Genomic DNA, 17,312 nt, shown 5'->3' with positions numbered 1-17,312 from the left:
CTATTAAAGCAGGCGCCACATAATGAAACTGCACTCACATCGTGCACGTGGAAAAATGTGTTAACTGTAAAATGTGCAACACAGAGGACGAATTCGTGACACAAAAATATTATGACCTCATTTTTCGTCACTTTCCATGTTTTTTAACTTCAAAGTCATTTAATGAAGGTTCCTGCAAGGTCAAAAGGAAATTCTCGTAAGTTTACAGAATTGTGAACGTTAAACTTTATGTTAGGGCACCAGACCAGTAACAAATACAAGAGGTTCCAGCTGGAAAGCAAGGAAACCTGCGAGAGCCATCTGAAGATGGATTTGTGACGAATGTGACACCACTAGTGTGTTAAATGAATTTTAACTTATGCTTGTGCCGGTTTGATCTTAAATTATAAAGCTGATTACTGTACTACAGCCACTGTTCTCAATGCCAACTTTCGACAATATAGCGTTGTGCTACTATGGTTTATGTCGGCTTCTTGTGTCTTTGCTACCACAAAGCGTTCACTCTGCTGTCGAGACTTTACCTTTTATCCCGTTTCCTTATTATTAGATCTTCTACTGCATTACCTGTTGAGCCATTTATTGTTTGTCATATTCTATTACGGTACAGCCGCCTCGTTTTCTTATTCCATTTACTGGCGTCACTAACTCCCTGCCTTACTCGCCCGTGCGTGCGTGAGTGTTTGTGTGTGTGTGTGTGTGTGTGTGTGTGTGTGTGTGTGTGGTCCTTAGCATATGTTAGTTTAATTTAGATTAAATAGAGTGTAAGCTTAGGGACCGATGACCTCAGCAGTTTTGTCCCATAAGACCTTACCACAAATTTCCAATTTTTTGTCTGTTCTGGGAACATAAACATTCTCAACTCAACTTTGCGACTGTTAGTAAACAGTCTGCGAAGAAACTTGGCAACATCATTTCATACTGTTCAGACTGTTGTCACGTTTCCTTATAACTCAAGGATAATCCTATTTTTCTTCCGAAGAAACCCACAAAGCATATTATGCAGGAAATAAATACATTATCTGTTATTTTAGCTGACTGGCGAGCGAGAAGCTGAGGAACAAAGTAATCAACAGTAAGGGAGCCGATAACTCAGTCGAAACAGTTGACAAGTGCCAAACAAGTGACCTGCAACATGAAGCTGTGCTTGTCGCTAGCTGCACGCGAATTTCAGTTAACGTAGTGCATACGTGTATTTCGTAATCTGTGGCCGCATTGTGCCACGACATAATAATCCTCTTAAAATATTTAGATTATTCAGTACATATCTAACAAATGTTAGGCCAAGGAAACAGCGATTAGATTGAGTCTTTTTAAAAATAATTCCCCCTAGTGAGTAAAGCCCAACCGAACCGCACTTTTGGTGTCATTCTTTTGTTCCAAGTTGGCTAAAATCGAAATGTTACCACTAAAGGAAATAAAGCATTAACTTTCTACGTATAATGAATCGAGTAGAAACTGGTCAACTTTGTAATTTGTTCGTCGCTTTCGATTAGACTGAATTTTGCTTGGAACAGGTATTGCTTTGATCTCTCTAGCTATAGCGCGCTATTGCTGTCCGTACTTCAAGGGCAGCCAATGTTGATGGCGACACTACTGTTAGTGTCTTAATTTGAACATTCTCTTTCTATTTTCTTATACTACTGCGTTTCAAATACCAGTTAATAAATAACGTGATGCATTCCATGCTTTCAAAATGAAATAATTTTAAAACTTCATCTAACGAATCAGGTACGTACTCCTGTTGTTGACCAATTCAAGTTAGAATCCCCTATGCTTCTTTTCACTGACTGGCAGTAACGCCTTAGATAAAACTTGCTGCTGTCGGTGTCAAATGTTCGTTCTACGGGTACGAGAATTCTGTTTTATATAGCTTGTGTGTATATAGTTACTAACGGCCCACGTATCCTTGATTCACCGCATGACACGCGGAAACATGCACAAACCATGATAAAACCGAGATAAGCTCCAAAACAAACAATTTGTCACTGTCAAAACGATCACTTGTTACCAACAGAATATTTTTATCGAAGTTAACACTCTTGTCCACTGAAGAAAGAGCAGACAGTGCAGCAACAAGACAATTTTCAATGTAACTGACACGCTTATCATAAAGGAGCTTTCGTAAACGGTTTCATATCAGTCACAGATGAAGTTGTATCGCGGTCGAGTCTAAACGCCTCTACACATGCACTACTTTATCTGGCGACCGACTGACCGATCAATTGCGCGGCATCCTACACACATTCCTACCAATGGTACACAGCGATTACACTGCAGTCCTGTGGTGATTTGATAATCTTCTGTTCATTGAGTTTATGTCCTACGAGATACCGCATGGTTTCACACAAAGAAAAACGGAAATCATCCTAGGCTGTTTTACGGGCAATAAGGACAAAAAAGCTGAGCGGAAGCTGTGGAGAAAGAAATGGCTTATGCAACGAAAGGAACTCATGCAAGTTCTGTTACTTAAGCAAATGGGAGCAGGTAATTTTGGTAATTATCTAAGCGTGGATGAATCGTGCATTTCGGAGCTGCTGATCATCGTAAAACCATTCTTAACGAAAGATAAGACATTCATGAGAAAGGCTGTTAGAAGCGAGGAGAGGCTGTTTGCTATATTACTAGTTAGTTAATTACTTTCATGTTCCATGGATCATTTTGCAAGATAAATTGTCATGATGTGGAACGAGTCATTTTACATTCATATTGCAAATTAATTTTTACATCTATTTGTACTCTAAACATCACCATATATTTATTTATTTTTTTCCTCGAAATGAAAACAAGATATAGAGATCGAGTTAGCAATTCCTACCCACCACTTTTTGCACATTACAAACATAAAAATTCTTCTACGGAATAGAAGGAGTTGTCAAAGAGAAACCTTTTCAGTTTATTGTCAAATTTTACCTTGCTGTGTATTAGACATTTTATATCACTGGGTAAGTAGTCAAAAATTTTTGATGCAGCGTTGTGCACCCCTTTCTGTGCTAAGGACAATCTTAATGTTGAGTAATGAATGTCATTTTTTCTTCTAGTATTGTAATTACGTACCTGATTGCTCCCTTTGAATTGTAGTGCATTATTTACAACAAACTTTAGATGTCTACAAGATAATCGCGGATGAGCACCACATATTATATTTAAAGCACGTTTTTGGGAAACGAAGATCTTCTTCTTAAAGCTAAGTTAACCCAGAACATTATTCCATGTCATTACTGAATGAAAATAAGCAAAATATGTCAACTTACTGACTTCTCTCTCCCCAAAATTTGCTATGATTCTAAGTGCAAATGTGGCTGAACTAAGTTGTTTTAGGAGTTCCAAAATGTATTTATTCCACTTTAAATTCTCATCAATATGGACTTCTAAGAATTTTGAAGTTTCCACCCTATGTATTATTTCATCACCATGTGTTACACTTATCACTGGTGCAGTATCCCCAGAGGTGCAGAGCTGAATATAATGTGTCTTTGTGAAATTCAGGATGAGACCATTCGCAGAAAACCAGTCAATGAAACTTTTTAGAACTCTGTTCACCATTTCTGTATGTATACTGGGAATGATTTCAATATTGGTGTCATCTCCAAAAAGGACTAATTCTACTTGTTGTACATTACATGGTAGATTATATACATATATGAGACACAGTAGTGGACCTAAGATTGAGCCTTGCAGAACCCCTTACGTGATTTCTGCCCAGTCAGGATTATGCCCTGGATTCTGTTGGTTGAATTACTACTAGTACCACTTTCTGCATTCTTTTGGTTAGATATGACATGATCTATTGGTTGGCTATACCATCAATCCCATAAAACATCAATTTATCTAGGAGTATATTATGATTCACTCATTCAAATGCCTTGGGTAGGTCACAGAAAATACTTACCGGTGCTATTTGGTTATTTAATGCTTTTAATATCTGGAGTGTGAACACACAAATGGCATTCTGAAACCCGAACTGTGTTTTTCTGAGGATATTGTTGCCAAGGTTAGATGCTATTAGAGAATACAACACATGCTCGAAAAATTTGTGAAAATGATGGTCGGTAGTTACTGATCTTATCACCTTTCTTAAGGAGGGGTTTAACAATGGCATATTATAGTCTCTCTGGAAAAATACCTTGAGTTAATGATTCATGACATATTTTGCACAATACCAGACTTATTATGTGGGAACAAATCTTTAGTACTCTATTGGAAACACCATCAAAATTAGAAGAGCTTTTAGTCTTGAAAGAATGTATGACCCTCTTAATTTCAGAAGAAGAAGTTGATGGTACATTCATATGATATAATTTTATGAGAGTTACTTCTTCAACATATTGCTGTGATCTTTCTCTTGAACTGTTGATCCCTATGCTTCCTAATATGTCTAGGAAATGATTAATAAATACATTTGCTACCTGTGACTTGTTATTTATAACACTTGTGTTGAATTCAATAGTAATGTTATCGTCTTCTGTGCTTGCTTATGTCTCTTGTCTCACTATACTCCATATTGCCTTAACTCTGTTGTTAGATGTACTGATTTCTGATGTGTGCTTGTTTCTTGATTCTTTTTAATAAACTTTCTTAGTAAGTTTTTGTTGTGTACAACTACTGCAGGGTCTCTACTTGTTCTTGCCAAAAGATACATTTCCCTTTTCCTTTCACAAGATACTTCAATTCCCTTAGTGATCCATGGTTTTTTACATGGCTGTCTCATGTCTCTTCTGATTAGCTTGTGCAGAAAGCTATCTTCAAGTACTGATATGAATTTATCATGGAGTAGATTAAATTTTATATTGGCATTTAGTTCTGCATAAATTTCATCCCAGGTTGTTGCTTGTAAATTACTGTTAAAACATTTGCTCTGTAGTCATTAATGATTCTGAATGACTTCCACTGAGGTGTATCAACACTGTAAGGCATTACGTCATTTATCCTGCCTAACTGTGCATCATGATCAGAGAGAGCATTTGTTACTGGGTAAACAGTTATTTTCTTTCTTTGTGCCTCATCAAAGAAAATCTTATCAATTAGGGGCGTACTGTCTCTATCCACCTGTATAGGAAAGTTAACTACTGAGAGCAAATTGTAGGTTTCAACTAAGGTTCCCAGATAATTTTTCTTATCAGAATCCTTTAGAAAATCTACATTTAAGTCAGTACATACTATTAACTGCTTGCTGATGTCTGACAAACAGCACAGTAAGGAATCCAGATTCCTCAAATAATTCAAAATTTCCCTTTGGGTATCTATATACTGTTACAATTAAAAGTGAAATTTTTTCAGCATTAATTCACAAGCACACACTTCTGTGTGCTGATCACTACAAAATCTACTTGTGTCAATACTTTTCAACTTGTGTTCTGTCTTAATATAAGCAACGCCTAACCTTGTGGTTATGTGGTGCTCAGACAGGCGCAGGATGTCTATCTTTTCCTCTAAATTTTGCAAGCAGGCGAGCAGCTCTTCTACCTTATTACTCAAGCCTCTAAAATCTTGGTGGGATGAGCTAACCTTACTGTTCTGGGCATTGTTTTGGGGCTGTTTTATTATAGTGACTTCTTTCAAAACAGGGTGCCTGAAACTTGATTCTAACCTAAAAAAATGTGCTCCTCTGACACCGGTAACCACAGGGATCTTACATTGTGTGATGGCGCCCCCTCCCCCCCCCCCCCCCCCTACATATTCTGGAAGAAGTTCAACCAACCTACCTTTCCCTCCACTGTTCAGATGCAGCCAATGTCTAGTATAACCCCATCCCCCAATTGTAGCAGCGGACTCTGCTCTCATAAAAGAATACATTTCAGTTAGCAGTAACCCGGTAACTCAGAGTTAACACAGCTCACAGCAGTATTAACCCAGTAGTGGTCATGGCGCTGCAAGACCCCCATGAAACTCAGATTTGTGTATGTAGTTGCTACAACTGTTTTATCCAGGTCACCCCTAATGCTGTAATTACCGTTATTAGCCAGGCTATTTCCTGCTCCACCTACTACAATGACCTGATCCTCTTTGCGAAAACCTTTGCACAATTTTCCTACGTCCTCTGTCACCTGGCTTCCCAATACTTGTGACCTTGTACTCTGCTTGTAACTTCTCCTGCACCATCTGGCCTACACCCCTCCCATGGCTACTACCTAGCAGCAAGACTCTTCTTTCCACTCTTCTTTTGGTACCGACCTACATTGAGTTTCTTGGCTAGAAGCCTGCTGCACCCTGCTGTAACCTACTGCTGTCTGATGCTCTTCACTTCCTACTTCAGGTAACAAGCCACATTTATTCGATATTGCTAGCTCGAATGTAGCAGAAGTTGGTGAGCTGTTTCCCTTTCGACTATTTCTTGTTACCTTTACCAAATTCCCACGGTCTTTTTCCCCCTTCAGTCTATCTAGTTCCAATTTTGCGTGATACGAGTCAGCCTGAAGGGCACAAATCTTTGCTCCCTGTTCAGCGATTCTCTTGTCTTTTTTGCAGAGCCTACAGTTTCGTGGGAGAGCCTCATTGAGTTCCCCACTACAACCACCCCATTGAAATTCCATCCCACAGTCTATACATACCACTCCCTCTTTGACTATCCTAGGCCACCATCCACACTTATCACGCATTGGAAGGCAGATTACATGCTTAAAAACAGAATTAAATCACTTAACACGCTTCATACTACACGAATGATCGTTATTTATGAGCAACAAAAATTGAGCCTAGCGTTTAGCGCTTCAAGTGTTTTATAAAACGTAAAAAGTTATTTATTTACGCTTACAACACGAACTGAGCACTCAAATTCAATATTAGTTAAATAACGTAATCAACTCTGAATGGACTTCACTGTACGCACAGTGTATGTAAACAAAAGAATAGTTATAAAGTTTCTAAATAAAGTAACTTTGCACTGTTTACGTGACGAGACAAACGAAAACAAAGAACTGCGTCTGCACAATATGAACTTTTCACTCATTTCTGAGTTGACTAACAACACAAACAATACTTTACTGAAACTACCCGGTAACAGACAGTATACGAAAATGTAAACAAAACTTCGCGTCTACGAAATCGAAATGTTTTCTTTTTCCGAAAAATACGCAAATAAAAATGAAACCTTCAATAGATGGTTTACTAAAGGTACTAATTTACTTATTCGATAGAATATTACCTTAATTAATAGTTATTAAACAACACACACTTATCCTTACGCGAGCTCTGAATGTGCACAGTCGTCAACCAAAGACCTTATATCTACTTCTAGCCACTGTCAGAAATTATCAGCACCTCAGATTCAGTGCTGTTTATCCCCACAGTTATTAATTAAAATGACTCCTGAACCTACAACGTGACTTATAGTTGACAGAGGAAATACATCATGGTAAAGTAAAATAAAAAGACGTCCATACAAACAATATTGCTTTATTTGTGTATGAAGCATAAAAGATGATCTGTAAGTTAAAGAAACTGACTTTAGATTCGAGGAGAAGACTACACATTGCGGTGACGCACATCATCTAATAAATACAAGACAGAAGAAATTAAGCATTTAGCAATTGTGAGAACTGTAAAAATTATCCCATCCTTTTGCTCTTCACAGCAAAGAGCTTGGATGTAGGCTGGAAACACATAAAAATTAAGCAAGGATGTTTTATAAATTAAGGTCCATTGAATATCGATATTTCGGTTTTTAGTTTTCATTTCCGATAAGTATCGGAAATAAAATCCAAAAACAGAAATACAGAAGTTCGACGAATTGCTAGTCTATCTATGTGCCATAAGAAACCGTTACGGACTCTTTGCATCTATATTGCTATACTCCTCGCATGACGTGTCCCACAAACATCTGCAGTCCTTAAGTTTCTCCAGAAACAGTGGCTAAAGACGAACTTTTGTCGGGTTAATGATACTACAGCGCTACACACGACATAATTTGTTGGGTGGGGTGGGGGTCTGATGTCGGATGGTCCTACCTGCCAGACCTCTTGACAAGAAAAGTCAGTCGGTCGGGGAATCCGTGATGCGCTGATGCAGCCCTGGCGAATGGCGTATTGTATAACAGCCGTCCACAATACGAGCACGAAGAGTCTCTACATTTGGTACCGGGGTTGCGTAGACAAGAGCTTTCAAATGCCCCCATAAATGAAAGCCAAGAGGGTTGAGGTCAGGAGAGCGTGGATGCCATGGAATTGGTCCGCCTCTACCAATCCATCGGTCACCGAATCTGTTGTTTAGAAGCGTACGAACACTTCGACTGAAATGTGCAGGAGCTCCATCGTGCATGAACCACATGTTGTGTCGTACTTGTAAAGGCACATGTTCTAGCAGCACAGGTACAGTATCCCGTATGAAATCATGATAACGTGCTGCATTGAGCGTAGGTCGAAGAACATGGGGCCCAATCAAGACATCACCAACAATGCCTGCCCAAACGTTGACAGAAAATCTGTGTTGATGACGTGATTGCACAATTGCGTGCGGATTCTCGTCAGCCCACACATGTTGATTGTGAAAATTTACAATTTGATCACGTTGGAATGAAGCCTCATCCGTAAAGAGAACATTTGCACTGAAATGAGGATTGACACATTGTTGGATGAACCATTCGCAGAAGTGTACCCGTGGAGACCAATCAGCTGCTGATAGTGCCTGCACACGCTGTACATGGTACGGAAACATCTGGTTCTCCCGTAGCACTCTCCATACAATGACGTGGTCAACGTTACCTTGTACAGCAGCAACTTCTCTGACGCTGACATTAGGGTTATCGTCAACTGCACGAAAAATTGCCTCGTCCATTGCAGGTGTCCTTGTCGTTCTAGGTCTTCCCCAGTCGCGAGTCATAGGCTGGAATGTTCCGTGCTCCCTAAGACGCCGATCAATTGCTTCGAACGTCTTCCTGTCGGAATACCTTCGTTCTGGAAATCTGTCTCGATACAAACGTACCGCGCCACGGCTATTGCCCCGTGCTAATCCATACATCAAATGGGCATCTGCCAACTCCGCATTTGTAAACATCTGGCGGCGAATCGAGGAAGTACAGTACACACTGACGAAACTAAAATGAGCTCGAACATAGAAATTAATCGTTTCCGGACACATGTCCACATAACAACTTTTCTTTGTTTGTGTGTGAGGAATGTTTCCTGAAAGTTTGGCCGTACCTTTTTGTAACACCCTGTATAGAGCGTGTTCGAGTGAAACAATCCTTGCCGGCCGCGGTGGTCTCGCGGTTCTAGGCGCGCAGTCCGGAACCGTGCGACTGCTACGGTCGCAGGTTCGAATCCTCCCTCGGGCATGGATGTGTGTGATGTCCTTAGGTTAGTTAGGTTTAAGTAGTTCTAAGTTCTAGGGGACTAATGACCACAGCAGTTGAGTCCCATAGTGCTCAGAGCCAGTTTGAAACAATCCTTCTTTACTCACTTGTCTGGGCAAGGTTCTCCAACGATGAGGTTACACCTTAGGCAGTTGGGCCCCGGGTCGGGTCCTCCGGCGAAGATGGGGTCGAATGGCACGCTGGAGGGCAGGCAGCCGCCAGAAGAGTGGTCGAGCGCGCTGCCCATGTGGCAGCACTTGGGCACGCAGGGCCACGACTCGTTGTGGGGACACGCCGTGGGCTGCCAGCAACAGCCAGCCCGGCCCCACGCGAGCAGCAGCAGCAACCGCCGCACACCCATCGCGCTCCACGGTTGCACATGCACTGCCCGTGAGTTGGGCGTAGCGCGCTCTCCGGAGGCGGGCCGTCGCCTTGACAACGCGGAGACGCTGCCGCAGCGCCTGCGCAGTAGGTGCCTGACAGCGCGGCCGCAGCTGCTTCGTGCGGCATCACCACAAGTTCATTCTGAACACGATAATATCTCAATCTATACGAAGTAAGCTGTGAGTTAGAGTGCGCTTCTGCCGTAGGATCAGGGCCAGCTCCAGGGATTTTGCCGTCCCCTGCGGAATTTTCGAGCGTCGGCTCCCCACCTCTTCACGTTCCCCCACCCCCGCCAAACCCTTCCTTGAATTTCAGACACAGTCAATCTTTTTCACAATTTCATTCATCCATTAAGACCAGGACCAGATATGAGGCACCAGTCTGTGAAACAGACGTGAAACGTTTGCAGTGTCACACATTTTGAGTTACAATTGCTAAAGGAATTATGCAACCAGAATTAAGTTATCACTCCCAGAGCACATGACTAAAATATGTTTACTTTTCTCGTACGCTGAGCAGAGTGCGTCGCGAGACCTGTAACAACCAGTACAGCTGTGTATTGCTTTGTCAAACGGTTCAAATGGCTCTGAGCACTATGGGACTTAACATCTGTGGTCATCAGTCCCCTAGAACTTAGAACTACTTAAACCTAACTAACCTAAGGACATCACACACATCCATGCCCGAGCCAAGATTCGAACCTGCGACCGTATCGGTCACGCGGTTCCAGACTGAAGCGCCTAGAACTTCACGGCCACACCGGCCGGCCTACTGCTTTGTCGCTTCAGTTGTACAAAGTGGAAAGTGGTAGGACAGCAAGTGGCTTGCATATAAATTGCGGAAGATCGTAGTGTCTATTTAGAGTGTCTGTAGGACATAAAAGATGAACGGATATGGTTGAATATCGCGACTAGCCATGACCACGATTTATGGCTCAAAGCCGGCGTGGGTGGCCGAGCGGTTCTAGGCGCTACAGTCTGGAACCGCGCGACCGCTACGGTTGCAGGTTCGAATCCTGCCTCGGGCATGGATGTGTGTGATGTCCTTAGGTTAGTTAGGTTTAAGTAGTTCTAAGTTCTAGGGGACTGATGACCTTAGAAGTTAAGTCCCATAGTGCTCAGAGTCATTTTTTATGGCTCAAAACAAGCAGTTTTGAAAGCACTTTCATTTACTGTAGCGATAAGTAGCAGCTGTATGCGTCCCCCTCACGGGGACTGCCGCAGCTATACATAGTTCACCGACCACTCCACCAGCCGCCTCGACTGGATATACGAGTCTGTTTTTTAAGTAAGTACCGTTTTGAAATAAAAAAAAGACGTGCTAAGATATCTCAATAATTTTATTTTTACATGAAAGCCTGTACCTTAATCTACGCACTGACGCAATTACACTCTGATTCTTCCTTGTTTACGTTGTGTACTGAGTATTTAAGATGCCTCCGATAATCGTGAGTCCCGCTGTTATAAGATTTCTTTGTGCTAAAGGCCTAAAAGCGATCGATATTCATCGTGAGATCTGTGCAGTTTACGGAGATAACATTATGAGTGATGAAATGATAGAATGGTAAGAAAGTGGGTGAGAGCATTTAAAGATGGCCGCACATATGTGCATGATGAACAACGGAGTCGGCATCCTTCGCTCGTTAATGAAAATTTGGTGCAGGAAGTGGACAATAAGGTGAGAGAAAACAGACGCTTTACGATTTCCTCATTGCGGGATGACTTTCCTAATGTTTCACGTAGTGTTTTGTATGGCATTGTGACCGAGCACTTGCATTACCGAAAATTGTGCGCACGTTGGGTACCGAAAATGTTGACGGATGTGTACAAAACCAAACGTTTAGACAGTGCATTGAGGTTCCTCGAGCGGTACCACAACGACAGTGATAATTTCTTAAGCGAAACTGTTACGGGCGATGAAACATGAGTGGCCTACGTCACACCAGAATCAAAGCAACAGTCCATGGAAGTTGAGCGAGGGCATCGTTCTACTGCAAGATAATGCCCGTCCGCGTGTAGCGAATCAGACCAAAGATCTCATCACATCTTTTCGATGGGAAACTCTAGATCATCCTCCGTACAGCCCCGATCTTGCGCTCAATGACTACCTTCTGTTCCTGCACTTGAAGAAACACCTGGGCGGTCAGCGTCTTCAAGACGATGACGAAGTGAAAACAGTGGTAATGCAGTGGTTAACAAGTCAGGAGGCAGACTTCTATGAGGAAGGTATTCAAAAACTGGTACAAAGTTATGACAAGTGTCTCGATATTGACGGAAATTATGTAGAAAAGTAGATTAAGGTACAGGCTTTCATGTAAAAATAAAATTATTGAGATATCTTAGCACGTCTTTTTTTAATTTCAAAATGGTACTTACTTAAAAAAAACACGCCTCGTACGTCTCCCGAGGATTCTGGGCCGCGACAAGGGGTGAGGAACTGCAGCCGACAGCCTTCACTGACCATTGGGCGTACATCTGTTCGCTCGCACTTCCACGACAACTCACACGCCAAACGTGCGGTCCATGGACATTGAACTTTTCCTATCTGTAAAATGACGCATGTCGGCGGGAGGTCGCTGCTACGTTGGACCGCTACTTCCAGGGTCTGCACGCACATCCTTCCACGTTATATTGGTGGATGGACCGTTCCAAGCCAGCCCTCCAGCGCACGGCTCATGGAATAAGGCCGCGACAGAGAGTGCTGGCTTGTGACGACGTCGGAGTTTTATGACACAGCGCTGGGGTAACTAATGTCACTGCCGCCGCCATGGCACCGGCAGACAGCGGTTAATCGCCTCAAAGCTAGCCTAATAGTCTCACCATGGAATAATTTGGCGGAGCCAAAGTCCGGGCGAGGGCGCAGGATACCATCATAACGAAATGGCGTCCGTATATCACGTCATCCGAGAGAGACATCTCCGCAAGCGCCACCTTGTAACATCGGTAGAGGCAGCAACGGGTGGACGCGTCGACACGCAGTGTGCCATGGCTGCAGCATTCGTCCAGCATACAGAAGGTTTTATGCCGAAGACCCGCGAACCGCCCGAGAATACGAAGGCATCCTACTGGATTGGACCATTCCCAGAATAGCGGCCCATGGCTACGCCCTGCTGGCTTCCATAACTGCAGAAGACTTAACAGCGGCCTTGGCGCGTGGTACCACGAACAAATCACCAGGACCGGACAGCTTTCCGATCGAATTCTACCGCGCCTTTTATCCACTGATGGGTCCTCAGTGGATTCAAATGTTTCAAGAACTTGTCCTCGAAGATTTTAACCTTCCCACGGATTTCGTCGAAGGCGTCATGATACCAGTTCCAAAACCGAGCAGTTCACACCGTTGTCACGACTGTCGTCTTCCAACGTTCATAAACGTCGACTGCAAACTTTTCGCCAGTATGATTCGCACACGTCTTTAGGCAACCATTGGTCAAATGATCCATCCTGACCACACATGTCTAGGTGGCGACAACATCCACAGGGTCCTAGGCGCCTACCGCGACGTCACGACGCTGGCAGCGGCCTGTCTCTGGGGCGTCCTTGTTACCCCCAATTTTGATCATGCCTTTGATCGTATCGACCAAATTTTTTTCACGCCATGCTTGAAGGCATGGCCTCTCGCAGGCGTCAGCGTTTAATCCATCTGCATTTGAGAAGTGATCTTCTGATGTGATGTGCCTTCACTGGAGACGTGGTGCTCTTAGGAGGATCGGGTGACAAAATCCAAGGGACACTTCAGTGATTGCGTCGCTGAAAGGGCTTTGTCAGGCAGCAACACGACTTGCATGGATGTTAGGTCTTCTCCACCCGACAGTGATTCCCTTCCAGAAGATTCTCATACTGAACGCATCGGGAGTGCATTTCTCCAGTACAGTTCGACGAACTGCGACGGCCACATATCACTGGCTGCTACCACGGACTCATGCGTTGGTCCGTGACAGAAAATTCTACCACATGGATATGATTCTCTGGACGCATTACGCCAACATTTATCTAGCGTCCAAACTTAATTATGTTGCACACATTCGTCCTTTAACTGACACCGTGACCAATGTCCAGGTGGCGTACAGACACTTTGTGAGCACGGGTCAGATATTCAAAATTCTCTAGGCCACTTCAACGAGGCCACCATTGGCGGGAGGTCTGGGGCTGACTCATGTCCACAACCTCGCGCGGGCGCTATGTCTACGATCGGCGCGACTCGCGTGGACCGTGGCCAGACCAGCTTGATGGGGACACTGCTTCAAATCGTCATCCCAAGATCTTTGACCGCCGGTCGCCAAGGACCACATAGCTCCGTCTCTCACCGACATCCGAGATTTCCTGGTCGAACTGAGCTACGTCATCGAGGATTTACCTGCGACGTGAGCACGGAGCACGACAAACATCCAAAACGAGATCGAACAGCAACAGCTCCCGACAATCCTTTGGTCCAGGGTGTAGTGTGCAGTCCACACCCCATACCTCTCCATGAACGCTCGTTCCTTGTGGTACGTGGTGGTGAACGGCAAATTAGCCACAAGCCAGCGTCTCCATTCCATCCATCTTACTGGCGGTCCTCTGTGCCTGTACTACGCAATCGTCGATTTGGAGGAGCACCGCCTGACCCGTGCTGCGACGGGCAGCTGCTGGGCTCCCATGCAACGCATGCTGGCGCTCCTGTTGAGGCGACAGCCGGAGTGTATCACGCGGGATCAAATGGTTCAAATGGCTCTGAGCACTATGGGACTTAACTTCTTACGTCATCAGTTCCCTGGAACTTAGAACTACTTAAACCTAACTAACCTAAGAACATCACACACATCCATGCCCGAGGCAGGATTCGAACCTGCGACCGTAGCACGCAGGGCCAACTCCAACGGCCAGGTTCTGCTTAATTTCCCACCGCCAGAATGAACGCTGTCAACTAGCTGAAGGGCGTGGCGCTGTATTACGTTTGGCAGGCCGTGCCCGAAAGCGCTCTGGACTTGTGGTTTCACCTGAGGATGACTCACGACACGTTCCACCACCATGCATTGTACCGGAACGACTAGCGAATAATTTAGGTGCATTATTCGAGGATCCTCCTGTGCATTGGGCAATCCGAGTACGAGTAGGCACACTTGAAGTCTACTCGCGGAACGTGATTGATCCTCCAAGGAAACGGTTTAGAGGGAGTCCTTCCCCCTCCCCCCCCCCTTCCCCGCCATTAATTAGCTTGAAGACGACTCTGAAGCATCAGATGGCGGTAGTAGGGTCCAGTGAAGAGACAAAAAAAATTAAATTTGTCCAAAAAAAGATCGCTTGATCCTGTAAAACCCGTTCCTCCCTTGACTCAGGAATGGTGGGAACGGGACATTGTGGCCAGACCTCGAAGGTGACCCTGGCCTCATTGCCGCCGACCGTCCTCTCGGGCTTCCATAATAAAAAACAAAAGAGAGGGCGGTAGAACACCTGCCTGCGAAAGGCAAAGGTCCCGAGTTCGAGTCTCGGTACGGGACACAATTTTAATCTCTCAAGGTGTTTCTGAGTTGCACTTCTCACAGCTCCAAAGTCAGTAACCACAAACATGTGCAGCTACTTGTCTTCGGGAAAGATTCCGAGTTCTAGCCACTGGACTGTAACATGCTGGCCCTTAACAGTTCGATACACTGTTTCTGTGTAATTTCTACCAACTCTTGCCGATAATCGCAATAACGAGCAGGCTATATTTCAGAGTCGACACGGAATGAGTCACACACAAACACCACATTGAAATTTGTTGGGAAACAAAGGGCATTTATTGGTATCAATTAACTTTAGTCAAGTCCACCACTACTATCGATCACTACCTCCAGCTAGCTAATGGCTCCATGCTATGCTATGACCTCTCTTTCTATCAAACCAGTCCACGGTGGCTAATGTGCAATACTCAAAAAGATAAATAGGAAGGTGCCTAAGCAGACTTAGACGCCCGTTCACGGGAAAGCACTTTCGATTTATTTTTAGTCTTTCCCTACCGAAAACGAAATAAAAAAGGAAAAATAAGAGAGACGAGGCAACGCCGTCGGAAACACATATGCGGACTCGCCGATGTTCGAGTTGGGTTCGTGTCAAACCTTTTTTTCAGTTAAAGCACCAAGTTATATCCAATTTCCACCTCCACAATGCGGTATCTTGAGTATTTCTTTCTGTAACTGTTACCTTTCTTTAAACATTGAGGCATAGCATGAACTTCTTGTAGGCATAAACGACCACTTGATTTCGTCTACGACATAAATAAATCCAAAAGAAAATAACAGTGGATACAGTAACATAGTCTGCACCCAATGAGCTACAAAAAACAAAATTGCCGGCCGCTGTGGCCGAGCAGTTCTAGGCGTTTCCGTCCGGAACCACGCGACTGCTACGATTGCAGGTTCGAATCCTGCCTCAGACATGGATGTGTGTGATGTCCTTAGGTTAGTTGGTTTTAAGTAGTTCTAAGTAGTCCCATAGTGCTTAGAGCCGTTTGAACCATTTGAAAAACACAATTGCTAGGCCACACAGCATTGCACATTATGCTACGATCAATAATGCCATTCCGTACTTCTGTCGTCCAGGCTTATCTTCACAGATCCGGCATGTACACGTACGACCAACGTTCTCTTTAGAGAAATGTTCAAAACGACCACCTTGCATTTGCAATCACTTCGCCGCTCGCCGGCTTATCTTCACAGATCCGGCATGTACACGTACGACCAACGTTCTCTTTAGAGAAACGTTCAAAACGACCACCTTGCATTTGCAATCACTTCGCCGCTCGCTGGATCGTACTTTGTTGGACCCTGCCCAACACAACTTGCACCCAACATCGCCGAAGCGGCATGCACGCTATTTGATCGTGTACATCCATTGGCGGAGTACTATAAACTTTTTCCTTTAAGTGTCTCCGCAAATAAAAATCTAGTGGATTATGTCCAGAGAATGTGGAGGCCAGAAAATTGGACGTCCACGACAAATCTATTTCCTTGGAAATGCTTCATTTAAATAATTAAGAACATTCATTCGAATGTGTGGTGGTGCGTCATCATGCTGAAACCATAGCTGTAGCCGTACATCAAGTGGAAGTTTTCTAATGCCTCACTGCCAAGAAACGTACTGATACAGATAGCACATTTGACTTCTCCTGCAATAGGTATGGGCCCAAAGGCACTCCTCCCACGATTCCAGCTCACAGCTTTACGCCAAAGCAGCGTGAAAGCCACGTTCACGGGTGACATGTGGATTGTGTTGCGATCAATACTGGCGCTTGTGGAGGTTGAAAATACTTTCACGAGTGAAGCTAGATTCGTCGGTCCATATCATGTTATTTATAACATGTTCGTTATCTTCCACTTTGTGCAACAGACATTCACAAAACTGTACTTGTCGAACGTGTTCTTTTGACCTCTAGTGTTGAGTTAACGTGTAATGATGTGGATGCAGTCCTTCATAGTGCAACACTTCAACAACCAGCCTCCGAGGTATCTGGAGCTGCCTTGCAACATCGCAAAATCACGAATGTTTCGCCAAGGTGATTGGTGAACAGTTTCAAGAATCACTTCCTCTGTTTGTGGAGTACTTCTAGTCCTTGGACAGCCTCTGTACACCATTAATTGTGGATGAAAATTACCGGTTTCCCGAAGGTGCTGCTCCAGGCGAAG

At 44.0% G+C, this 17,312-nt stretch overlaps 1 protein-coding gene across 1 annotated transcript in view; it reads right to left on the bottom strand.

The window, feature by feature from the left end:
* Positions 1-9,647, bottom strand: part of LOC126252507 (probable G-protein coupled receptor Mth-like 1) — a 220,118-nt gene extending 210,471 nt beyond the window's left edge. Inside the window, exon 1 of the mRNA XM_049953437.1 lies at positions 9,394-9,647. Within this exon, the coding sequence (XP_049809394.1) occupies positions 9,394-9,647 (254 nt within the window). The remainder of the gene's footprint in view (positions 1-9,393) is intronic.
* Positions 9,648-17,312: the final 7,665 nt, after the last annotated feature.

Source organism: Schistocerca nitens, chromosome 1, assembly GCF_023898315.1.
Source record: "Schistocerca nitens isolate TAMUIC-IGC-003100 chromosome 1, iqSchNite1.1, whole genome shotgun sequence".
NCBI lineage: Eukaryota > Metazoa > Arthropoda > Insecta > Orthoptera > Acrididae > Schistocerca > Schistocerca nitens.
This window is presented reverse-complemented; position numbering and strand designations above follow the sequence as displayed.